The 26,605-nt window shown below is 38.2% G+C and overlaps 1 protein-coding gene across 6 annotated transcripts in view; it reads left to right on the plus strand.

The window, feature by feature from the left end:
* The first annotated feature begins 2,964 nt into the window (after nucleotides 1-2,964).
* Nucleotides 2,965-26,605, plus strand: part of LOC127436991 (kinesin-like protein KIF21A) — a 107,508-nt gene continuing 83,867 nt past the window's right edge. For all 6 annotated transcript variants that reach the window (XM_051691549.1, XM_051691552.1, XM_051691551.1 and 3 more), the window contains exon 1: nucleotides 2,965-3,233. In XM_051691549.1, the coding sequence (XP_051547509.1) occupies nucleotides 3,190-3,233 (44 nt within the window). In that variant the 5' untranslated portion in view covers nucleotides 2,965-3,189. The remainder of the gene's footprint in view (nucleotides 3,234-26,605) is intronic.

The raw sequence follows: 26,605 nt of genomic DNA on the forward strand, positions 1-26,605 counted from the left end.
ACCAAACACGGCACAAACCAGAAGCAAGCACAAACGATGAAGACAGGTGAGAGTGATTGACATGGGGTTCACGGCTCCTAAAAGTTATCTTGTTAAATACAAAGAAAGGAATATGTTATGTTGTTTCTTTTAACAGCACAAATCACGCACAAATGAACAACACCAGTTCGAAGCTATTTGGAGTGACGTCACTGCTCCCGAAAAGTTTCATGCCATTTCTAAGGAAGATAAATAGTTACAGTGTTTCTTTTAACGGCTCAAATCAGCACAAACGAAAGACACCAGTTCGGAGTGATTTGGACCACATGGAGTGAAGAGTGACGTCACTGCTCCCGAATACAAGCTGTTATTTCTAAGGAAGGGAAATAGATACAAGTTTATTTTTAATGGCACAAATCGAGCACAAACAAACGACACCGGTGTGGACCATATGGGGTGGAGAGTGACATCACTGCTCCCGAAAATTTTAATGTTATTTCTAAGGAAGGGAAATAGATACAAGATTAATTTTAACGGCATAAATCAAGCACAAATGAATGACACCGGTTTGGAGCAATTTGGATGACATGGTGTGGAGAGTGACGTCACTGCTACCGAATTCAAATTCTTATTTCTAAGGAATTCAGGGAAATAGATACAGTGTTTCTTTTAACGACACAAACCGAACACAAATGAATGGCACTAGTTTGGAGTGATTTGGACCACATGGAATGGAAAGTGATGTCACACAGCCAAAAAAATAATGTCTAAGGGTATGTTTACACAACAACGATGTACTATAAAACGGAAACGTTTTTCCTTTGCGTTTTTGAAAAGTTTCGCATTCACACGGATCCGCAAAAATGACTAAAAACACTGTATTATGCATGCCAGGCCAGTAGTTGGCGATGTCACTTTGTAAAGAAACACTACACGCCTGCACACATAAGCATTCTTCCACAGAGCGGTGAATACAAACAATGAAGATGGCGAAAGCATCGAGCAATTTTGTCTGGACAGACGATGAGGATTATTTATTACTACAAGACTTGAGCAGCACAAACACAGTCCTGTAGTCTGCCGTTGTAGTTTTGAATGTCTCGCGCGTTGCTTTGAAGTACTCGCATGCCTATAGACTGAACACGTAATAGGCGTGCGCATGACGTCATCGTTTTCACAAATTCACATTTTTGTATGTTTACACGGAGGCGATAACGGCATAGTTTTCAAAAACTTGCACTTTGAAACCCGTTTTCAAAAGTTTGCGTTTTCAGGCCCCAAAATGCCGTTGTCGTGTAAACGAACAGCCAAAACGCACAAAAAGTTTTCCGTTTTCAGTTGAAAACATTGTTGTGTAAATGGCCCCTAATATCTAAAACACAAACGTTCATTTCTGCGGCACAAATCAGCACAAATGAATGGTATAGATTTGGTAATGATTTAATTATATGGAGTGTCAACTTCATGGAGGTGGTTTGTTTCATACTGGCTATTTACACACCACTAAGCACGTTAAAAATGACAAAGAATTTTACACACATAAAATCTACTAATTGCTTATAAATTTATACATACAATACATTTAGCTTTTATACCTAAGATCACGTGATAAAAAATAATTGATGCTCTGCAACAAACACAAACATTGAGCATGCATATATCATGAAATATTAACGAGCTATTTTGTGCATGGGTATTCTAACATCCATAACAAATATAGATATATTTCATTAATCCAGACATAAACAACGACGAACAAAGACAACATGATTGCTAAAAACACATACAATAACAGTTAATCTGTGCCATTGAGTTACCGCATGAGTGTTCAAACAATCATGACATCACCAAAATCCACTCCGGCATGTCACAACATCCAGTACATATTGGATCTAATCCAGTAAGTCTTCGCACTACAGGCTGCAGCGAGAACCTCTTGGAGCTTGGCTGTCCTCTGACCAATGGAGCTTGGCTGTCCTCTATTGGACACTTCTGGTACTGCGCCTGAGCACTTTGCCACTCAATCTAAAATTTGGAACAGAACTGACTTTAATTTTCTAGTATTTTTACATTTCAGTTGATATTTTTATCATATTTTTTTATATAAAAAAATAACAAGCTCGTGCAGTACATTTTCATTACAATAAACTAAGACTTCTATAGCTTTTTTTATTTCACTTTAAAAACTGCTTTCACTTGCACAGTAAATTGCAATGGCAACAGTATTTTCTTCCACCACTTCTAGGTGGCGCTACAGAGCTCCCCCTGCATGCCCAGCCCTTATGGCTGACGACTCTGATGTGTGCAAACTTTCAAGCGTTTTCACACATGTTGAGTACCCCAAAAGTACCAAAAACCTTGAAAATAAGAATAAAGAATAATCTTTAGAACATTAGGGCCTCCGCACTTTCAGTGCTTGGGCCCTAATAATAATAATAATCCTTAGATGGACAATAGAGTCTCTGCACTTTCAGTGCTTGGGTCCTAATAATAATAATCCTTAGACGAACAATATGGTATCTGCACTTTCAATGCATGTGCCCTAATAATAATATAAGAATCCTTAGAAGAACAATAGAACCTCCGCACTTTCAGTGCTTGGGCCCTAATAAAAATAATTCTTAGAAGAATAATAGGGTCTCCGTACTTTCAGCGCTTGGGCCCTAATAATCCTTAGAAGAACAATAGGGACTCCGTACTTTCAGTGCTTGGGCCCTAATAATAATAATAATAATAATACAAAAATAATAATAGTACAAATTAACAAGGAACCAACCAATTTGTCACGATTAGTGAATAAATCAAAATCTCGTAAAATCTTTAATAAGCACTGCAGTTTTCAGGAGTAATTCATGAAACATCTATACATTTGTGTTGCTGTTGAGAAGTAGGCGTGGCCTGACGTACAGCTATGGGGCGTATCGACATGACGTCACACTCTGGGGGAGAGTCGCTTCTCAGGACAAATGAATGTGTGTGAACGCAGTTAGTCACCGTTCAGCTCACACACGTAAACGCTGCACCGAACATGAGGTGTTTTATTTCATATTTATATTATTATTCTGGGGAAGGATCGACAGTGTGGATCATTGGAGCTTTATAATGGCAAAATAGACTACGTAGAGAGATGTTTGGTGTGTCTGCTGCTGCTTAAGCCGATAAAGAAAAGGAAAATCAGCTATATTTATCCCGTGTGTCCTGAACGCGATCATGTCTGCGGGACAAGATGAGAGCTCAGTGCGCGTGGCTGTCAGGTATGGCCCTGCAGATTTTGATATAGGCCTATTTAATACTCTGTTGAAAAGCCTTGAGAGTGTCAGTGATGCTTCATATGGGCACGCCTCTAATGTACCTGCTACAATGTCACATCATCTCCAGGGCTTCTTTATGTTCTGCATGAGTTCATTGTATTTATATAAATGTCAAAAGGGATATATATAGCCAATGTCGAAACAAGGTTAAATGCCTGTATATGGCTTTTCTTTTATCTTAATTTTGATGTTGCTGTCAGGCTGTTTATTGTGTTTATAAACATGAACTCCTAATTTGTTATAGAGCAGATAATGCTTTATATGTATTGTAAGGTATGTTTATATATATATATATATATATATATATATATATGTACTGTACTAGATTGTTTTATTGAAATATAAGGTTGTGTGAGCACATATACAGTAGCTTTTATTTATTTATTTAGTATCAAAAAGTGGGCCATTGTCTCTGGTGCCTTGATCTCACCACAGATTAAAAAAAAAACTGAAGGTAGTTCTTACTATATATCTCACAAATCAGACTTTTGTTCTCCCATAAAATGTCACAATTGTGTTATAAAACTACCATAAAACGACATAACTACGAACTGCGAGAAATTAAGTAGAAATTGTGAGGTATAAAGTTGCAGTTGTATGATATAAACTCACAATTTTGAGAAATTAAGTCAAAATTTTAATATGTTGTCACAATGGCAACAGATACATTTGCAATTGCAAGAAATATAGTTGAAATTGTGAGATATAAAGTCACAAGTGGAATAAATAAAGTAGAAACTACGAGAGATAAATAAAAAATGTGAAGAAATAGTCATAATTGTGTGAAATTAAGTCGAAATTGTGATACAGTCGCAATTGCAAGATATAAAGTCGCAATTACGAGATCTACAATCCAAATGGCAAGATATAAAGTTGTACTTGTGACATATAAAGTTGAAATTGCAAGAAATAAAGTCGCACTTGGTGAAATACTCGCAATTGCTCAAAATAAAGTCCAAATTGTGCAATATAGCCTTTATTCAAAATTGTAAGATATAAAGTCGAAGTTGTGATATAGTCAAAATTGTGAGAGATAAAGTTGCAATTCTGTGATATGAACTCGCAGTTGTGACTTTATTTTTCACATTTGCAACTTTAAATCATGCTATTGTGACTTTATATCATTACATTGCGAGAAATAATGTCACAATGATCGTGAGATGTAAAGTCAGAAATACCTCTTATTTTTTTACTCGCGGCTTGAGAAACTAATCTTTCAAACGGTAAAATTTAGGCTGATACGATCGGCCTCCGTGATGTACCAGTCGATCACTACATAACACTATATATTATATATTGCTGTCAGGCTGTAAGACCTCATTGTCTATATAATCTTTTATTGATTATACATAAGCACATATGGCTTTTCTTTTGTTTTAGTTACCTTATTTTACCATATTTATATGTTGCATTCAGACTGCAAAGCCTTATAAACATGAACTCCAACAGTTTACTTACTGTATATATATATATATATGTATGTATATATATGTATATGTATGTGTGTGTGTGTGTGTGTGTGTGTGTGTGTATATATGTATATGTATGTATGTGTGTGTGTGTGTGTGTGATATATATATATATATATATATATATATATATATATATATATATATATATATATATATATAATAAGATTATATGTGCATATACAGCTTTTCAGTTAATTTCTGAGTCCTATTGATCAGGAAATAGGCCCAGATCACTATATCTTATGCTGCAGTCCTTATTGTGTTTAGAATGAACTCCTAATGTTTTTTATATATGCAAATATATGATAATACATGCACATTTATAATATCACATATTATAGTCGAGCTTTAGGTTGCAGTTTAGGTTATACTCCAGATGCCTTTAAATCCATCTTTATTGTCAAACTCCTTATTTGCTTCTTCCACGTGTACTGCTGCAACATACCTGTATTTAATTTGACAACAGGTAGGTAGTCCATGCATTTAGTCTCTCTGGTATAATATCTTGAAAATGACATTATCTTTATTAGACACATCCTTTTATGCGCAAACTGAAAGGCCCCACAGAAGGTGGGAGAAGTCTTAGCTGAAAACAAAGGCTGTGTATACGCTCATGTGACATTGTTCTGATAGACCTTAAGAGCTCTGGTTACTGAAGTCGAGAGACTTTGACCTGCAGTTCTGTTTGCTCAGTGTCTGGACTTATGCCTAATGTCATTTACTCCACCTCTTTTTATTCTGCAGTCACTTTTCTATGAAGCCATCTTGTTTGCCTTTGGAAACATGTCAGAGAGTGAATGGAGAATGGGAGGGAACTTTAAAAGTAGCACAACAGGTTGCAATGTGAAGACATGGAAAATGGCTTTAATAAGCACCCGAACAATCTGGGAATGGAAAAACTTTCAATGATGACAAAATAGGAAATGTGCATGTTATGTTTATTAAAAGTAAAGTTTTGATGGTGAGTAATTGGTTCTAAAGCTATAAATGGAAAAATGGGGAAATACAGTGAATGTACCTACTGACTGGCTTGTTTACAGGAAAAGTGTTGGTCAGGTCTGGTCATTGATGAGGGTTTTTTGCTTGATAGGCATTTGAACAAAATAAGCCAATACAGATCACACGAGTATGTATATTAAACCCTCTAACTGAGTGTAAACAAGCAATCACACTTACAAAAAAGTTCCATGTTATTACCATGTTTTTTAGACATGGACCCAGGTAATACAATGGTACCATGGTATTATTTTAAGTATCATGGAGTACCATGCAAATACCATGGTATGTGAAAGAATATGGTAATTATTTACTACCATGTTATAGTAAACATGCCATAGTGTTCTTGAAATATCTTGCAGTCTCATGCAGATTTGCTGGGGCTGTCAATCGCTGACAATTTTAAATTAATTTTTAATGCTGATTTATTAATTAAATTGATCACAGTTAATCACATATTAATATTTGCTGAGAAAGGCTCCCAAATAGAGATACAGTAATTGAATCTAAAAACAATACTTAATAATTTAAATAATTATAAATATATGTATTAAATATTATGATTCAGATAATTCAAAGAGATTACATTATTGTGGCAGACGGATAAAGCTTTGAATAGACACTACAAAAAGTGGCTTTAGAAGTCAGTATTTTGTTTGTTTTATTCCAATGAAATTGAACATAAGCCTATAGTCGACAGCAATCCATTTTGCATTTCTATCAGTCTGTCCTGTTCTCCCATGATGCTTTCTTGCGTTCCATCTGTTTTTAATTATTTCCCAATTCGATTTTAAGTTCTCAAATTTGTTTCTGATTCTCTTCAGTATCGATTCATATGGATATGTTTCAGTTATTAAGTCCATTTTGCCTACATATAGAAGAAATTATCTCCCAGCTAATGCTGTTAATTATATAGGGGACCTTCTAAGTTAACTGGGCACATAACAGAAATATTAATTTGACTAATTATTATATTTTATAAGTTTTTCAACATTTTGTTCTAATTTTAGCTTTTTAAAAATAAACAAATCCATGTATTTCATCAAAAAATATGATGTTATATTGCATATATTGTATTTTGTACATTTTTTATTAAGTGTGTAATTTGTACATTTCTTAACAATTTACATTGATTTGTTGAACACGTGTTAAAAAACGGTACTGTGTCTTTAAGAGAATCAGCATTTTAACCAGTGCATGTTAACAAGAGAGAAAGTTTTTACCTCATCCGGCTGTGGTTGATCAAAATTAAATGTTTCTTTTTTGTAGTTTTTGATCAACAACTAACTGTAAAGAACAGAAAGGGTATTAAAAGAGACAGTATTCAATGATAATGGCGTGGATCTTGTCTTTGGACACACAACGAGTCAAACCAAACTTTTACTCTCAACACACAGCGAAAGGATCTCGTTGCTGAATACTTCACCACTATACTACTCAATCACTGGTAGTGAAATCTGAATATTTAACTGCCAGTGGCTAATCACAGACATTTATAGTCACATAGTGCAAAATTTGGTTGCAAATGCAAGCGATTTCTGCTCAGTGTAGTAGAGGGTTGCACATAGAGTAAAAGATCGATCTTGGGATTTTAGAATCGATATCGAGATTGTTAAAATAAAGATCGGAATGCATCCGAAAATCTATATTTTTACCCTCCTAATGTACATATCAGACGGTCAGACGGACGCGATTGGAGCATCTCACTGGTTTTCTGCATCACGTTGAAAATCACGTTTCAGGATCCCTTTATTCTGCAGTCTTCATCCACCAGTCAAGAACGCATCCTGTGTGACGCTCACATTTTGTTGCTGCTTGTGAGGTTTGTTGAGGCGCCCTGACTGCGTCCTGCTGATGCACCTTGTTAAACCATGAAGTTACATGAACTTCAAGCTTGAATTGCTGCGATCGTCCAGAAATAGTTTAATTATGGAATTTGTGCGCTGGTCAAGAAGGAATGATTCACTGCTTCAGTTTTTCATGCGGTACTTTTTATATAAGTCATAGCACTAAATTAACGCTTTAAATCGACATCCAAAAATGTACATTTACACTAAGTCATTTAGCATATTGCACCAGCACGGTGTCACACCTCAACAGCTTGAGGCTGTCTACACTGGATGCGTAGAAAAGAAAAAGAAAATGTGCTCAAAAAATCAGCTGTGAGCTGCAGTGTTTGGATCTAGTGTAGGCAGCATCATTGCATTTGATGTATCGCATCGCTTGCTTCCGGTGTAGACAGCGTGTGACAGACATTGACCTGAAACGAACCATGTAAGAAGACAGTTAATGCTCATTTATGCCATTATAACGGCGCCTTGCAGAAATGCTGAGAATGCAGTGCATATTTTCGTTGTGTTAGGAATTGCATCATGACACATTTCAGATCACAACAATATTTAAAATCGACAAAATTAACTTTTTAGCAGAACACATTTAAAATATACAGCCTTGCACTTCGAAAACATACAGAACCTTGTCCAATTATTTGTCCAATAAACTTCTCTAGTATTAGAATCCCTTTCTCCTAATACCACTTATTTCTGACTAGCAGTAGCAAGTAGAAAATATGGAATAGCTCACACTCCTGAGAAATCTCTGACGGAGCATTTGACAGATAGGAATTTGTTAGATCCATTTTGAGGATGTGGAAAGAGTTAGATTGGGTTGAAATCAAGTGGGAATACCAACACGCTCTCACGGCGAAATCGTCAGGATTCGTACGACTTATCTAAATTTGGCTAATTCGTATAATATCGTGCGACTGCACTTGTTTGAATTCCTACGACTTTCACTACAGCCAGTGACGTCGCTGGACATTGTTTCCATCGAATACGATATCATCGAATACAGTTAATTGTCTCTCACACACAACAGCTTCCTATCATGTTTACACACTCTTCTGATTGGTTAAGTTTAGATAAGGGGTTTGGGTAAGGGCATAATATTAATAAGTATGTCCTTAACGCCTCGAGCACGGAACATCCAGGAATTTACACATGATGAATTTATGTGCACATGATGAATATTATGCGGAAAAAATTCTCGTAAATTATGTACGAATTTTCGTGAGATCGGGTTGGGAATACTCATCCTCATTGAAGTCAATAGTGCAAACTCTACTATGTAGGCACCCTGAGAACTTGCTCATGTTCCCAATTTCTTGAATGTTATCACAAACAGCAAAAGCCTTTGAGGTTTAACCCACAGATATGACGATGTTTGTTCAAGCTTGTACTAAACCTCGGAATTGCTTTGTGGAATGTCTTTAGACTCCATATATCAGTGAAATTTCTATCCACAGGGAATTACACCAGCATTTTGGTGCCTGGCTCAGCATCATAGAGACCATAGCAGTCTTTATGTCCCATTAAATGAGGTAACGGTGACTGCCTCTGACTGCGATTTACAACATTGATGCATATAAATCCATCAACGTTTTTTGTTTGTGATGCCAAAGTCATGACAACAGTTTCATTATCATTACACTACTGACAGCATCTGTTGTTTGTTAAACCACAGTCTGACAGTGGCAAAGCTGTGTGTTTTTATTGTCTTGAAATAGATGAGATTCAGGAATCATACAGTGAATTTTAGTTTAGCCAGACTGGAGTTAGTTGTTGATACAGTACCAGTCTCCACCTGTTACACTGTTGTCTTGTGCTAATTTAAAAGGAAATTCAACCTTTAAAACGTGTCTCGAGACACTCATGTTCTGTTTTATTGGTTGCACTGCAATTGTTTTAAGAATGTAAGTCTTCAGTGCTTGACACACATACAGATTCAAATAGCCTGCTCATTTTAGCATCTGAATGTGCATTTATATCTTAAAATCAACAAATATTAGAATATCAAATTTTAATTTGACAGCTTTAGTTAGTGTGTTCCTATGATATGCTTTTGCTAGGGTGTTATTGGTGGTTGCTAGGGTGTTGCTATGCTCTTGCTTGGGTGTTTTTGTTTGTTGGTAGGGCATTGCTATGTGGTTGTAGGGTGTTCTGGATGGTTACCATGGTGTTGCTATAATATGCTTTTGCTAGGTTGTTATGGGTGGTTGTGAGGCATTGCTTTTTGGTTGCCAGGGTGTTCTGGTGGTTACTAGGGTGGTGCTATGATAGCTTTTGCTAGCGTGTTACAGGTGGTGGCTTAGGCACTGCTATGCGATTGCTAGGGTGTTCTAGATGGTTACTTGGGTGTTACTATGCTTTGGTAAGGGTGTTTTGGGTGGTTTCTTGGGCGATGTAATGCTGTTGTTTGGGTGTTCTGAGTGTTTGATTTTGCTTTGCTGTGCTGTTGCTAGCGTATTATAGATGGTTGGTAGGGTGTTAATAGGTGGTTGTTAGGGTTTTATGGGTGGTTACTAGGGTGCTCCTATATGCTTTCCCTAAGGTGTTATGGGTGGTTACTAGGGTGTCACTATGATATGCTTTTGCTATGGTGTTATGGGTAGTGGCTAAGGCATTGCTATGCATTTGCTAGTTTGTTCTTGGTGGTGACTAGGGTGTTGCTATGTAATGCTCTTGCAGAGGTGTTATGGATTGTTGCGAGGCATTGCTAGGTTGTGTTCTGGGTGATTACAAGGTTATTGCTATGAAATGCTTTTGTGAGAGTGTTCCAGGTGGTGGGTACAGTAGTTTTACTAGAGTGTTATGATGTGCTTTTGCTAGGGTGTTCTGGGTGGTTGTGAGGTGTTGCTAAGTGGTTGCAAGTGTGTTCTAGGTTGTAAGGTTTAGGGCTGGGCGATTTGAACATTTCTGCGAAGGCTTCGCGGCCAGGGTTGCAGCAGCAGCATGATGTTTAACATATTCTTCGTACTGCAGTTTATGTTTGCTCCCTAAAAAATCCCACAGTGCACTTTAAAAACCAGGGTGCATCGTTGCTCACTATGTTCCCTTACCGGAAACGCCCTCGTGTCTTCTGAAGTCTCTTAAGTCGTTAGATGACAAGCACAAGTGTAAAACTACTATTCTCTTAAAAAGAGATGTTGTTTGTAATGTCTTTCAGTCATAATTACCATGAAAGTGAAACAATCTTTAAATATTTAAGTTGTTAAAAGAAGGTTTAAAATACACTCCTTTATATTTGGATTTCTTTATGCCATTTATCTGTTATAAAAGACCCTTTTCACAGCCTGTGATGATGCGTTTCTGCCTTATTTATAAGCGTAAATCTTGCAATATTTTTATATTATACATTTTTTTAAATATTGAGTGCAAATTTAAAACATTATACTTTGTGTTATATTACCCTGGAATTAGTTTTAAAAAATGAATTACCACAGCTGAGAGAACCCTAAATTTGTCTTAATCCACCGCTCTCTATATTTTTCCTCTTCTGGAAAGTCATTCAAACATATTAGTGGATTTTTTTTCTTTTGGCCTTGGAGCAAATGGGTTAGTAAAAATAATATTTGCTGTGTCAATTCACTCCCATTCACCGCTGTCGAAGTTTACCCTGCAAACGTTTACTTCCACGTTCCAAAACCCGGAGTGTGAAAAAGGTCTATAACACTGTACGTTTAAATATCTTAAACGAAAATGAATGATAGTGTCATTTTTGCGCTACAATGCGCGAGCTCGTTAATGTGTCGCAGGTGATTCAGTCATAAGTGTCCCAATGTTAAGTGGATCAGTACCCTTACCAGTGCCCGAATTCGTATTCACGATATACTGACTCACGACATAGGTAGCTGATTGAGACACAGGGTGAGTTTTCTTCGGCAGTGTGGACCAGCGCTTTGTCTCCCTCCATGTTGCAGGAGAACTTGTGAGTGTGTGGGGCCGGATTTGCCCGCAGACGCAGAGGGAGAGTGGGGGCGGGTTTGTGTGGAGAGTGTGAGAGAGGAGAGATGCAAACACTGGCACAGCTTTATGGAAGAAAAGGGTTATGTAATGCAACATCAAACTATATCGATATAAATGGGTCTCATCCGTTTGAAAATATATCGATATATCTTCTAAAGTCGATATGCCGCCCAGCCCTAGTAAGGGTGTTGCTGTGCTTTTACAAGGGTATTCTGGGTAGTTGCTTAGGGCATTTCTAGGCTGTATTTCTTTGGGTGTTCTGAGAATTAAGGGTATTGTTATACTGTTGTTGGTGTGTTCTCTGTGGTAACTAGGGTTTTATAGGTGGTTGCTAGGTAACTGCTTACTAGCCAAGGACAAAATAACCCACTCCTAAATATTTATCATATTTTGGTCTCTTGATATGACTCTGATCCCTCCTTCAGTGCAAGTCTATGAGATTTTATCATCCAACATCTGAAAACTGTCTGACCGCTTAGAAACGTAATAGAACACCCAAACCCTAAGTATTAGCAACAGTAATAGTGATGCTTGCCTTAGCAAAAACAACTAATAATAATGCAACCGTGACAATAATAAACAGCGTGCTTAATGACAGCTGATTTCAAAGTGCAGTAGTAGCAAGATCAACATTTGTTTATTATCTTAAAGTCTTGATCTCCATTTGGACAGCAGGCTGTTGGAAAAACTCAGGCAGTTGTTTGTGGACTTGTCAGGTCAGTGCGCTCCCACTTACTTGCTAAACGACACATCTATGTTGAGTTTTGCAATTGACACTCTAGTGTGTGTAACAGAAACTGCCAGGCAGACGGCACATTTAGAAAAGCACACTAAGGATAAGAGCTTTCTTCTTTGATATGGTTTATACAGCTAGTCTTTATGCAGAGATGTGAATAATGTGAGCAGTTCTTCTATTCTGGTCAGTAAGACTTCACTGCTGGTATATTCAATACCACTGGTCACAGCATGCTTGAATAAACCATTAATAATTGAAGCCCTTGTGCCTACCAACAGGGTGCTTTGTCAAATTACTCTCTGAGTAATGTAGGTTTACATTGCACACGATAGTGTCGTTGTTTGGTGATGGTGTTTGTGTGTCAGTAGTTTATCATTTTATGACCTCTTGTCCTATTATTTTCAAGGTTTGTAAAGGCAAATGACTGTTATTGAGCAACTGAATCAATGGAAACCTCAGATTACACTCTCTACCTGGGTTAAAATTTCACCGTAGTTATGAGATGGAAAACTGTCAGGTTAGTTGCCTGTTGCACATGGCCATAATTTCAAGTCATGCTTTGTGAAAGTTCAGTGCCATTTCAGTATGCCCCAAAGTCTTGCATAGCCAGACCTTTGAATATCTGCATAAAGTCTGGTCCATGTTGCAGCTGATTCTGGCTAAGAACCGTTCCACTCAGACAGGAAGAGACCATTTGACTGACATGTAAAGTGAACAACCACAGTTTGTTTTACTATGGTACATTTAGATGCATGTTAGTCTGAAATTGATGATATCACAATAATACACCAGTTGTATGAGTGTACAGACAAAACAAGAAATTATTGGAAATAGGGCTGGGCTATATATCAAATATTCACATTATAATTGCGATGATTTTGCTGGTGATATAAAATTAAGCAATATTGTGAGTATTGACAAATATTCAATATATTATTCGAGATTTTAATGTGCTGTTTATTTGGCCATTGTAACAGTATAAGGACAGGCAAGGAGGAGGCGGAAACTGGCTGAACAATCTACATAAAGTTTAATGGTAAACATAAATTTAAACCAACATAAAACATAAGGACACACACACAGCTTGGCCACATGCGTCTCTCTCTCTCTCTTGAGCAGGTGTCTCCAGCTCCCCTTTATCTCGCTCTCCCACTGATCAGCTGATTCAGCGGGGGCCTTGCAGCCTCACGACCCGACCACACCCTCCTCCTTGTCACACTCCTCCCATGCCCGATTCAGGCTGGGGCACCACCGGTCTGACTAAACCCCCCCCCCCCCCCCCCACATCTCTGGAGGGGAGACGCTGCCCTTCCGGCCGTTCTGTCAACCAGTGGTCCACCCCGCCTCCTGTGAACCTGGGGTAGAGATGAGGGGAGGCGTGGGGAGAGGGAAAGGCCAAGCGGAGACACACACAGAGAGAGAGAGAATAACTTGCTCCCGGACGCGCTGTCATCCGCTGCTCAACCACTCTTCCGCCCTCTGGCGGATGCCAGCTCGCTCCTCCTCTGGCGGACGGAACTGCTCCTCCCCTCCTTCGCCGAATGGCAGCGGTTTCTCTGGCTCTCGGCGGCTGGCAGCGACCCCTCTATCCCCAGGCAGACAGCCGCGGCTGCTCCCCTGGTTGGATGGCAGCGGCGAGGATTCTGCGACAGCACATCCCTCAAAATATCAGCAATATGCTGATATGGTAATTTATGGTTATTATTCTACAAAAGGCTTTGATTGAAGACAGATAAACATGGTCTGTGTTTGCTTCAGTATAAACTGGTGATGCGCTGTTCTGTGCACATATGGGGCTTTTGGGCTCATGTTTTTAGAGCTTTATAGAAGTTCACATGCATTGTGAAAGAAAAGTACTAAATGTTCAGGCATTCGCCGCAATTCCAAACATAAGTATCCACTGCAAGTTATAATACACATCTACAAATGTGACACAGTTTAACAGAAAAGGAGGAGATGACAGTGTTTCACCAGATGCGGAACATTGTAAACGGTCAAATACACACTGCACTTTCAGTGTCAAAATAAAAGCTCTAGGTGAAGTTGAAGTAAATATGGCAGAAATATATTACTTTCATGTTAAACAAATCTAATCCTCAAAATAATAATGATAATTCAGTATTATATTATAATAAAAAATGTCACTGAGTTACCACTGTAATAATTTAGGATTATGCAACATTTAACTGGGTTATAAATAAGTGAAGTTGTTTGTGCACACCTAAAAAATGTTTTAGTTAAAATATATAAAAGTAAATAATGCTTTTTACTAAGATACTATATATCATTGTATATAAAATATAATTGTAAAAGTGCATATCAGTGGAAATTATTAAATCTCATTGTCCCTTGTGTTCATTTAGTGAAAAACTGTGGGAAACATGCCTTCATAATTTTTTTTATAGATTTTATTAAATGATTTTAAAATAATCTACTTGGCTACAATGGCTATTTGGATGAAATGATGGTTCCTCATTAAATTAATACAAAATAAAAAAATTATATATATATATATATATATAATCAGTGGCGGGCCATGCATTATAAGTCCAGGCCTTCAGTGTGATTCATGCCATTAAGAAAACACAGTTTCACAATGAATAAGACACCCTATGCCTTTGGGCATGATACAATATGTCGCAGCTAACTAGTAATACCAACTGACATTTAAAAACACGTCCATGCATGAAAGCCAGAACTTGAAATGACACTTAATGCTCAAGCAAGCCTAATTTTAATTGCAGCATGACTGTTTTGTGAAATGAACGTCTCCCGAACAGACATTCAGAAATAATAATTTTTCATATGAATCTACCAAGGAGGTCTATAATACCTGGAAAAATCTAACTAATAATATTTGTTGCTTGCAATAAATTTCATTTAGTCAGGGTACACGGTTATGCTGCGTTCCATTCAAGTTAGATGTGGGATATTCCTACTTGATATCTCCATCCATAAATGCTTCCATTCCCCGATATTCGGAAGATGACGTTTAAGGAAACAAAACTGCAATGCTCCCGTTAGCTTAGCAGGGCTTTGACTCTCATTAGAGATGTCTCCTAGCAACCCAACTGATAAACAATGCTGCAGCGCTAGCATTTGTGCTACAGGTGTACAATTATCAAAAGAGATTATAATGTTTTAAATACCTGTTTCTGCAGATGTTTGTTAAACAAGCTTTAATATCATGTAATGTGAAAACGAACTTATTTATCGATATTACTTAAAGTGAATGTTTATCACTGTATATCTCCCTGAGTGTGGACATGTTTGTGTGACATCATGCCCCTGCATCTCGGCGAAATCAGAGTTGAGATTTTCTGCACGAGCCTACAAGTTGTAATTCTGACTTAAAGATGCATTCTATTGCACTTTTCCTGGTAGGAAGTTGTAAAATCCGACTTTCCGAGTTGACTGGAATGCAGCACTACTTTTCAAAACTTGATCCGACACTGAATGCTCCAGCAGCCTAATTTACACTTAAACTCCTGATGTTGCTATAACAATGCAAAAAGCACTTACCAATTTACTTGAAGTGAAAATCAGTCCTCCTTTCCTGTTTAATAAATTATGCAATCACACGGTCATGCAGAACATCTCGTGTGTTTAAATCCATAAAGATCTCTTTCTCAGTGGCGATAGTGGCAGTGATGACGATCTCGCGTTCTTTGCTTTCAAATTACGTACATCACTTAAAGCGTGATTGCGTCACTCAAGGCCAGCTAGAAGGCCTCGAATGGGACATATCCTAAAGATCACACCCACCAAGAACACATAAATCAATCTGATTGGCTGATGAATCTGACAATCCGACTTTAGTTGCTCATTTGCACTGTTGAGGGATTCTGTGGAAATTCTGAAGGCCTGAGGGGGAGGAGCGCAGACTCACGTGCTGCTTCGGGCATGCGATTTGTGAAACAGTTGTCACACTTTGCTTATAAGCATCAAGGAATCAATTCTGACTGGATAAACTTTTCGTTTTTCTCTATTTGTTTGTAGATTAATTAAGAGTGGAAATTGATTAAAAATACATTGGCAAAAAGGTGATTGAGAATAAAAGGATGAAAAAGATTTATTTATTTGGCATGTTAGGCCAGCAGAGAAGGCTTTGCTGGCCCTGAGAATTCGCCACTGATATATATATATGTACACACACACACACACACACACACACACAGTTGTGGACAAAAATATTGGCACCCTTGGTAAATATGAGAAAAGGAGCCTCTGAAAAATATATCCGTATTGTTTATCCTTTTGGTCTTTCATTCAAAATATTCACAAAAATCTGTCCTCAAATAGATAACAAACACAACACAAGTTTTATCAAAAAACAAATATTTTTGTCAAATATATGTGTGACACAATTATTGGCACACTTGTATTCAATACTTTGTGCAACCTCCCTTTGCCAAGATAACAGCTCTGAGTCTTCTCCTATAATGCGTAATGAGGTTGGGGAACATCTGGCAAGGGATCTGAGACCATTCCTCCATACAGAATCTCTCCAGATCCTTCAAATTCAGAGGCCCACACTGGTGGTCTCTCCTCTTCACTTCACCCCACAGGTTTTCTATGGGGTTCAGGCCAGGGGACTGGGATGACCATGGCAGAACCTTAATTATGTGGTCAATGAACTATTTTTGTGTTGATTTTTATATGTATTTTGGATCATTGTCCTGCTGGAAGATCCAACCACAGCCCAATTTAAGCTTTCTGGCAGAGGCAATCAGGTTTTGATTTTTTAACAGTTGGTATTTGATAGAGTCCATGATGCCATGAATCCGAACAAGATGTCCAGGACCTCTGGCATAAAAACAGCCCCACAACATTAAAGATCCACAACTATATTTCACCGTGGGCATAAGGTACTTTTCCATATGGCTATCTCTCTGTGTGTGCACCAAACTCATCTCTGGTGTTTTCTGCCAAAAAGCTCTGTTTTTGTTTTATCTGACCATAGAACCAGGTCCCATTTGAAGTTCCAGTATTGTCTGGCAAACTGAAGACGCTTGAGTTTGTTGTTGGATGAGAGCAGAGGCTTTTTTCTTGAAACCCTCCCAAACAACTTGTTGTGATGTAAGTGACGTCTGATTGTAGTTTTGGAGACTTTCTGACCCCAAGACACAACTAATTCCTGCAATTCTCCAGCTGTGATCCTTTGAGAATTTTTTGCCACTCGAACCATCCTCCTCACCGTGTTTGGAGACAATATAGACACACATCCTCTTTCAGGCCGATTTGTAACATCACCAGTTGATTGGCACTTCTTAATTATTGCCATGATGGTGGAAATGAGTATTTTCAATGCTTTAGCTATTTTCTTATAGCCACTTCCCATTTTGTGAAGCTCAACAACCTTTTGCTGCACATCATAACTTTATTCTTTGGTCTTACCCATTGTGATAGATGACTGAGAGAATTTGGCCTGTGTGTTACCTCATATGTACAGTATACCCATGTGAAACAGGAAGTCATAGCTGAACAATTTCATGTTCCTTGTGACCCAAGTGTACTAAAAAAATTTAAAATATGAATAGGAATATACTTCAGATATATTTTACTCATAAGAATTTCTAGGGATGCCAGTAATTGTGGCATACGTGTTTTGGAGAAAATATTTATTTACTTATGAGATTTTTCCCAGTTTTCAATTACTTTACTTCAATTAAAAGATTCGATTTTTGTGAATATTTTCAATGGAAGATCAAAAGGATAAACAAAAAAAACATATTTTTCACAGCCTTTTTTGCTGATGTTTACCAGGGGTGCCAATATTTTTGGCCAATATTGTATAGACATGTAATTTTTGTAGCCATATTGCCCAGCCCTAGTTGGAAAGTGTAGACTATGCTGTCAGAATTTCTGTGTATTCAAATACACAGATATATATATAACACATATAACATATAACGTGAGTTAAGCATTCTGACTATCAAGTTCAAGTTCAGCTGTGTATTCGCTTCACTGTCTGTGCAGATGTAAGTTTATGTTGTGAATATAGCTGAATAATCTAAAATAGAGAAGATTCCCATTACTACATTATAAATAAATAAATATTTATTTATAATAAAAAAATAAATATATAATTAACCCATTAGTACAGCACTTCAGTTTACCAGTCTATTTTAGTGACTGGCACAAAATACTCAAATACTATGACTGGATCATTTGAAACAACCATATTCAACCTGATTTTTCTAAAAACAAGATTCTTCTAAAAACATTGTTAGTGCAATAGTGATATCAAGCAGCGTTGTTTTTCTCGTCATATTTTCATCCACAGATTGTTTAAATTAAAATTGTCCAATGTGTATTTTTTTTCTCGTCTTCAATATTGTTATAAAAAAAACAATTTGTCAACAAACATTTTTTGTCAGTAATGTTAAGGAGATTAATCAGGCGATCCGACAGTCGGTAAATAGTTTGTAGAGTGCTGTTTGAGAAAACTTTAGAAAACGTTAGACCATGTGTCTTTGCTTTTAGTTCATCTATATGTTTAAAACAATTAACTTTATCAAATATATTAAAATTTACAGTCTTTTTCTGAGAAAACACACCAAAAATATTGATGACTTAATCTGCAATACACAGATGTTCTGTTGAATGAGAATGGCTGTCTCGTTTGGAAGGCTGCATCCTCCGGAGGTCACATTTGTCAGCCACAAACGTCATCAAGGCTGTCTTGTTTCATAAAAGCGAGTAGGACACTTCGAATGCAGCCTTCAAATGCGATCTTCTTTCACGGGAATTTTAGAGGATGCATGAGGTGTATCCTTCGTGGGCACTCACAACCCACAATTCTTTGCTTCAACGGAAATGGGCCAATTTACACGTAAATATGATGTTCAAACGCAAGGAATGTTAATTCCCAAGTCAAACCACCTCAGTAGATGGGTGCAGAGTATATAATATGTATAATTATATTAATATATAATTAAAATAAAGTATTAGACTAAAGTACAACTGTAAAATCTATTTTCTTTTCTCTTTACACCATTATAACTCTCCTAAAATTCATACATTCCCTTCCAGAGGGACTTTGTTCCCTTCTCACTCAAAGCGCTCGTGCTTGTTAAAGTGGCGTGCTGTCATAGCAACCATGTTATGTTCCGTTTCCATTTGTCCTACAAAGACCGTCTTGTTTAAACGAGGCTTGTTTAAAGGAGGACGCTCAGTATACTGCAGCCTTCAAAGGACGCTTCCTACCTAGCACACAGCCTTCCAAACGAGACACAGCTAATGTCACCCATGAATCCTCCCCCAACCAACAAGCAAGCAAGGATAGCAAATCAAGGATCACAGCTGTGATGTAATTAAAGCCTATTGGCTATTTTAACAAAGGGATGAGCCCTTTGATATTTCCCACCCAAAGTCCCTGTTTCAAATAGAAAAAGGGCAAGACAGGAAAGAAAAGTGCTTTCTTCAAACAAATTTACAGGTTCTTCAAAACCCTGACATCCTTCTGTTTTTCCTGACCGCTCATAATGATTGCAGATATTCAGCTCCACCTTCTGTTGCTACCCAAATGGATTTTTAGGTCTGCTAATGACTATGTATGAGGCAGTAGAATAGAAACAAACCTGGGAGCCATCTGTCATGTGAATTCATGATTCAACAGACTAACATGCACACAGGGTTGGGTGGTTTAGCACACAGAGGCGATGGCATTAGAGCAAGTTTTCAGATGGACGGCTTTGTTTACTCATGCATTGGAGGCATCTGTGGACATGTTAAACAGCTTTTTTCCTTTTTCCATCTGTCAATCACCCCCCCCCCCCCTTTTTTTTTTCATTTCCGTCATTTTCCACATATATTGTCTCTGCTGTACTGTAAATGGAAAATATTTATATATTTTTTTTAACCACTTTGAATTTTTTATGATAATTTCATCATTTATCAGGTGTGTAACTATGGGGGTCCTTGGTTCTGTGCCAACCATGTTAGGGGAAGTGACCCAATTAAGCCCACTGTTTTCTTATGTAAATTTGAACAGCCTTCCAATAAAGTGAGTTTTAAATCAAAGATTAATATCTCATCTAAACACATGTTATGTTTTGTCATAAACTGACAAAACTAAGTTACTTTATTTAACTGCAAACTTGAAAAGTCCGAAGTGGGTTTATAAAGAACATGTGTACCATTTAAGCCCACGTGTTCTTAATAAACCCACTATGCTTTTAAAAATGTAAATGCTTCACATTTTACTAAAGAAACACCTACATTTTGATATATATATATATTTAGATTTAGACCTCAAACATTTCATTTACTTTAGACCAGTAAATGAAATATTTAATTTCTGAATCTGACAGTCCTTATAATTTTTTTCTCTGCCTATTCATTTTCTCCATGCAATGAAAATGGATTCAGTATGTAGAGTTGACAAAGAATTCAGTTTAATATGAGGTTCAGTGGGTTATTACCATAGTTTTGGTTTTACTGGATTATTACTAATGTTTTACTGTTTACTGTAGTAAAACCATGGTAAATTTTGTGGTTATGGTTTTACTACAAATACCATAGTTGAAGCATAGTTACTGTAGTAAAACTATGGTAAATTTTGTGGTTATCGTTTTACTACAAATACGATAGTTAAACTATGGTTACTGTAGTAAAACAATGTTTAATTTTCATAAGGGATGGATAAAGGTAATGTGAGGGAACGCAAAACTTATTGCAAGGGAATGCAAACTATTGTTAGGGAATGCAAAACTTATTGCGAGATAGCCAACATTTATTTCGTGGACTGCAATCTCTTGCAAAGGGAGTGCAAAACTTATTGCGGGGTAATGCAAACTATTGCGATGGAACTCAACCTATAGCGAGAGAACGCAAAACATAGTGCAAGGGAGCCCCTAAACTTATTGTGGGGAACACAAACTATTGCGAGGGAACGCAAACCTTATTGCAAGGGAGCATAAACTTATTGCAAGGGAGCACAAAACTTATTATGAGGGAAAGCAAACCTTTGCAAAGGGACGCAAAAATTATTGCAAGCTAAAGCAAACTATTGTGAGGAAATGCAAATTATTGCAAGGGAACGCAAATAGACTGAAGATCTGTACCAAGTTTGGTGGATGTAGCTTGAAAGCCCAAAAGGAGTTAGTGTTTGAAATTTTGGTCTTGGTTTAGGGATTTTGAAAAAACCTAAACCAAGTTTGTAAAAACAGTATGTTTGCTTTGTCAAGCCAACATAATAATTTTAAATAGAAAGTCACTACGTTGGCTTTGTCAAGCTAACACAGTTATAACAGACCTAGTTTATAAAATTACATCACTAAGTACCCACTTATCTTGTATCTTCAGGTATTTCCCAAAGCTACCGTTAAATCAAATCACTAATAAAACACATTCTTTCCATTTATAACTGTTGATGTGTTGTGCTGTTGAGCTCAAGGGAGCAGCCACGCAGCCATTTTTTGTGTCATTGTTTTCATCAGTTGTCAACTGTTTTGCCCCTGCTTGACCCATGGGGTAGCAATCGGGAAGCCTCACGTGTGTGCAGGGAGACCTGTGATCCAGGAAGCCAAATCAGGCAGTCAGCCAGTGCAAACACTTCCTGTATATGTGCAACTCAAACTCATTTCATTCACACTCTTCAGAGTGATAAAGCACAGCTGATGCTGCAAAAACACAGATTTTTTAAAGGCTCGAGAGACATACTTATCCTGTCAGGATGTTAAAAGGTGTCAACCTATAAAACTGTAGGCGTGTGTATAACATGTAGGCCGGCAGTTTAAAGGAAAATTCTGGGTTCAAAACAAGTTAAGCTTCATCGACAACATCTTTTCATCCTGTTTTGTTCCCTATGCCACAATGTGTCAGAAAACAGGCTTGTTTGTACCTGTTCTTGAAAGTTGCAAACGACACTAAAAAAGATTTTAAAGGTAGTTGGATGTACAAGGATGACAAATGTTAAAATGGTGGCAGGGGATATCCTCACATTAAATATTTGCATCCTTTCCACTCACTATGGCCACTAATTAACTCAGGAAGATTCTGTTCCTGCTTTAGTTAGACAACCTTCCATTGAATATGAACTGACTGGAGTTACAGAAAACAGGACAATTTCCCCACACAGGAGGTATTTTACAGCAGTTCTGAGTAGAGTTCTGTGATCATCACTAGACCACTAGAAATGTTCTAAGAATGGACACACACACAATGTGCAAAGGTAAGAGTGTAGTTTTCAACACATCAGTTTCAACACACGAGGGGACCGGGTTTTGGACCATTGCTACTCTCCCTTCCCGGATGGCTAGAAATCCCTCCCCCGTCCACCATTTGGTAAATCGGACAACTCTTCCATTCTGCTTCTACCTGCTTACAGGCAGAAACTGAAACAGGAAGTACCCACCCTCAGAACGATCCAGTGCTGGTCAGACTAGTCAGATTCCACGCTACAAGACTGTTTTGATCACGTGGACTGGGAGATGTTCCGGTCCGCCTCTGATGACGATATATAGAGATTTACGCTGATAGCGTAACGTGTTTCATCAGAAAGTGCGTAGAGGATGTTGTTCTGACCAAAACAATACGGATCTACCCCAACCAGAAGCCATGGATAAATAGCGATGTTTGCGTGGCACTTGATGCGCGGACCTCTGCTTTTAATTCCAGGAATGCATAAACAAAACAGTTATGCACTCCGCAAAACTATCAGAGCAGCCAAACGCCAGTACAGGGACGGGATTGAAGGACAGTTTAACACCACCAACTCTAGAAGCATGTGGCAGGGAATTAATATCATCACGGACTACAAAGGGAATAAAAACTCCGCCGTGAACACCGCTGCCTCTCTCCCGGTTGAGCTTAATTCTTTTTATGCTCGTTTCGAGGGAAATAACCCCGCCCTCATGGAGAGAGCTCTCGCTGCCGAAGCTACAGAGGTTAGTTCACTCTCCGTCTCTGTAGCGGATGTAACACGATCCTTCCCACAGGTGAATATCCGTAAAGCCGCGGGTCCAGACAGCATTCCGGGCCGTGTCATCAGAGCATGCGCGAACCAACTGGCTGGTGTTTTTACTTTCCTTCTCCTTGTCTGTGGTCCCCACATGCTTTAAAACATCCACCATTGTGCCTGTACCAAAGTAATGCAAAATCACTTACTTAAATGACTGGTGTCCTGTTGCTCTGACCCCAATCATCAGCAAATGCTTTGAAAGACTAATCAGAGATTACATCTGCTCTGTGCTGCCTCCATCACTGGACCCACTGCAGTTTGCTTACCGCAACAACCGCTCCACTGATGATGCCATTGCATCTACAATACACACTGCTCTCTCCCACCTGGAAAAAAGGAACACTCATGTGAGAATGCTGTCTGTAGACTACAGCTCAGCATTCAACACCATAGTGCCCTCCAAGCTTGATGTGAAACTCCGGGCTCTGGGCTTAATTAGCTAGCTGTGCAGCTGGATCCTGGACTTCCTGTCAAGCAGACGCCAGGTGGTTAGAATGGGCAGCAACATCTCCTCATCACTGACCCTCAACACTGGAGCCCCACAGGGCTGTGTTCTCAGCCCACTCCTGTATTCCCTGTACACACATGACTGTGTGGCAACACATAGCTCCAGTGCCATCATTAAGTTTGCTGATGATACGACGGTGGTAGGTCTGATCACTGACAATGATGAAACAGCCTACAGAGAGGAGGTACACACTCTGACATGCTGGTGACAGGAGCACAACCTCTCCCTAAATGTCAGCAAAACAATGGAGCTTGTCGTGGACTTCTGGAGAAAAGACAGAGAACACAGTCCCATCACCATCAATGGAGCATCGGTGGAGAGAGTCAGCAGCTTCAAGTTCCTCGGTGTCCACATAACTGAGGAACTCACATGGTCAGTCCACACTGAGGCCGTTGTGAGAAGGCTCATCAGTGCCTCTTCTTCCTGAGATGGCTGAGGAAGTTTGGAATGAACCGCCACATCCTCACATGGTTCTACACCAGCACTGTAGGGAGCATCCTGACTGGCTGCATCACTGCCTGGTACAGCAACAGCACCGCCCTCAACCACAAAGCCCTGCAAAAGGTGGTGCGAACTGCCAGACACATCATCGGAGGTCAGCTTTCCTCCCTCCAGGACATATATACAAGGCGGTGTGTGAAAAAAGCTCGGATCATCAGAGACTCCAGCCACCCGAGCCATGGGCGGCTCTCACTGCTACCATCAGGCAGGCAGTATCGCAGCATCAGGACCTGCACCAACCGACTCCATGACAGCTGCTTCGCCCAAGCAATCAGACTTTTGAACTCTTGATCTCTCACGATCAATATACATCAGCACTGCACTTTATTAATCTTATTATCTCACACTGGACTGTCATAATTAACAACACACTGGCAACTGACTATCAACCGACAGCCTGAATGTCAATACAGTACAATACAACCTACTGTATATTTATTTATACTATATATACTATTTTTATTGTATAATGTGTATTCTATATTGTGTGCTCTATATTGTGTACATTGTATATTATTATTTGTATATTGTGTTGTGTGTAATTATGTGTATATTAGATATGTAAATTGTGTTGTGTAAATCTGATGTTTATTGTAAATTGGTAAATGTCTCATTACTGTCGTGACTGCTGTGTTGCTCGGAACTGCACCCAAGACTTTCACCCACTATTGCACTTGTGTATATGGTTGTGTGACAAAGTGATTTGATTGATTTGAGTTTCATGTAGCCAGACTTGGTTGTTCCACCTTAGGGCTGGGTGATATGTACAAATTATTTTATCGATAATCGCCTTAAAAAAATACCACAATATACAATTATATCATCAACCTGATATATGCCGAGGATCAGTGAATATTTTTGCTTGATTGATTTTGCTTTTAAAAAAAACAAAAACATAATTTATTGAAACACAAAAAACTTAAACAAAAGATATTTCTAAATTCAAATTGCACTAAACCAAAAAAGTAATAAAATAACAAAGTGATCAAGAAATCTTATTTAACCACCTCCCCAAATCCAAACATTTACCATTTCCAACGGCTCCATTTGCCCTCACACAAGTATCTGTCAACGACAACAGGTGGAAAATTACTAATAGCCTAGAGATTACGAACTAAAGACAATCATAAATGCAAAGATAATAATAATCATAATAATAAAGCCTAATAAATTCCCTTGTGTTCCCAGAATAATGCAGCCAAATGTGTGTTCTTATCGAATTTATGTTTGTATTGCGTTTTGGTAATACGTTTAATGTTGCCTAAAGAAAATAAAATAGAACTCAATTTTAGGTTCAAAGTGAACGTGTCTTACATTATGTATTATTTTATGATTTAATCACTTTGTCTTTGTTTCTTTAATAGAAAGATATTTATTACTGAACCTGCAGAGTTGCATTCACAATGCATGTTTACCGCGAACTGGTCCGTGGAAATAAAGCAAACTAAACTCACAGCACCTCCTGAGATGATCAGAGATCATTTGCAGCATTCTCATACACAGTGTTATTCTTTAAAACAGTTTTCAGATGAATGAAACAGAGAAAAAAGAGTGAAAAATATTTACGTGCATTTACGTGCATGTGTTTCACAAGACAGGCTCATGCTGCACGCCTCTGAATAAACAGCGAATCAGATACGAGCATTGACGGCATTTCTTTTGTCTGTTATTAAAAATATAATAAAGATTGTTTCTTCAAGCACGTGTCTTTGTGACTAATAGCATTTCTTGTCATGTGTCACTTCGAGACATCTTACAGGTTGCCCACCTGTTGTGAGTGGATTAGCAAACTTACCCACGCATGAAATATATTTGGACGAGGAGCTTGCTAACTGTATTCAGCCTTGTCGCACTTTGCGGGTGACGGGTGCTAGTTTCACACCCTGGGCTACTGTTTAATATATTTGCTGACTTCCCAGATCCATGGTTTTGCCAGTTATTGTCGATCATCGTGTGTCAATTGGGTGTTGCAATCAGCATCGGGATCTTTGTAAGATATTGTCGTTATCCGATAACATCGTCCTATCTCCCAGCCCTATTCCACATTGCTGCTTAGGCCAGAAACATACTCTAAGCATGCAAACACATCCGCAAATGCTTGGCCAGGGCATTAGTGCAAGGTCCCATTGCACATGACTGTGCATTCTTGTGTTATTGTGGCGGTAGCAAACTCCAGTACTCAAGGGTGTGATAGAGTTACCTTCAAATGCCTGTGCCATTTAACCGCACGTTACTATTCAGGAATTTACTATTTAAAGGGGACATGACATGAGGAATCAAATTCCCCTTGAACTTTTGACATATAAGAGATCATTGTACAATAAAAACATAG

Source organism: Myxocyprinus asiaticus, chromosome 47 (assembly GCF_019703515.2).
Source record: "Myxocyprinus asiaticus isolate MX2 ecotype Aquarium Trade chromosome 47, UBuf_Myxa_2, whole genome shotgun sequence".
Taxonomy (NCBI): domain Eukaryota; kingdom Metazoa; phylum Chordata; class Actinopteri; order Cypriniformes; family Catostomidae; genus Myxocyprinus; species Myxocyprinus asiaticus.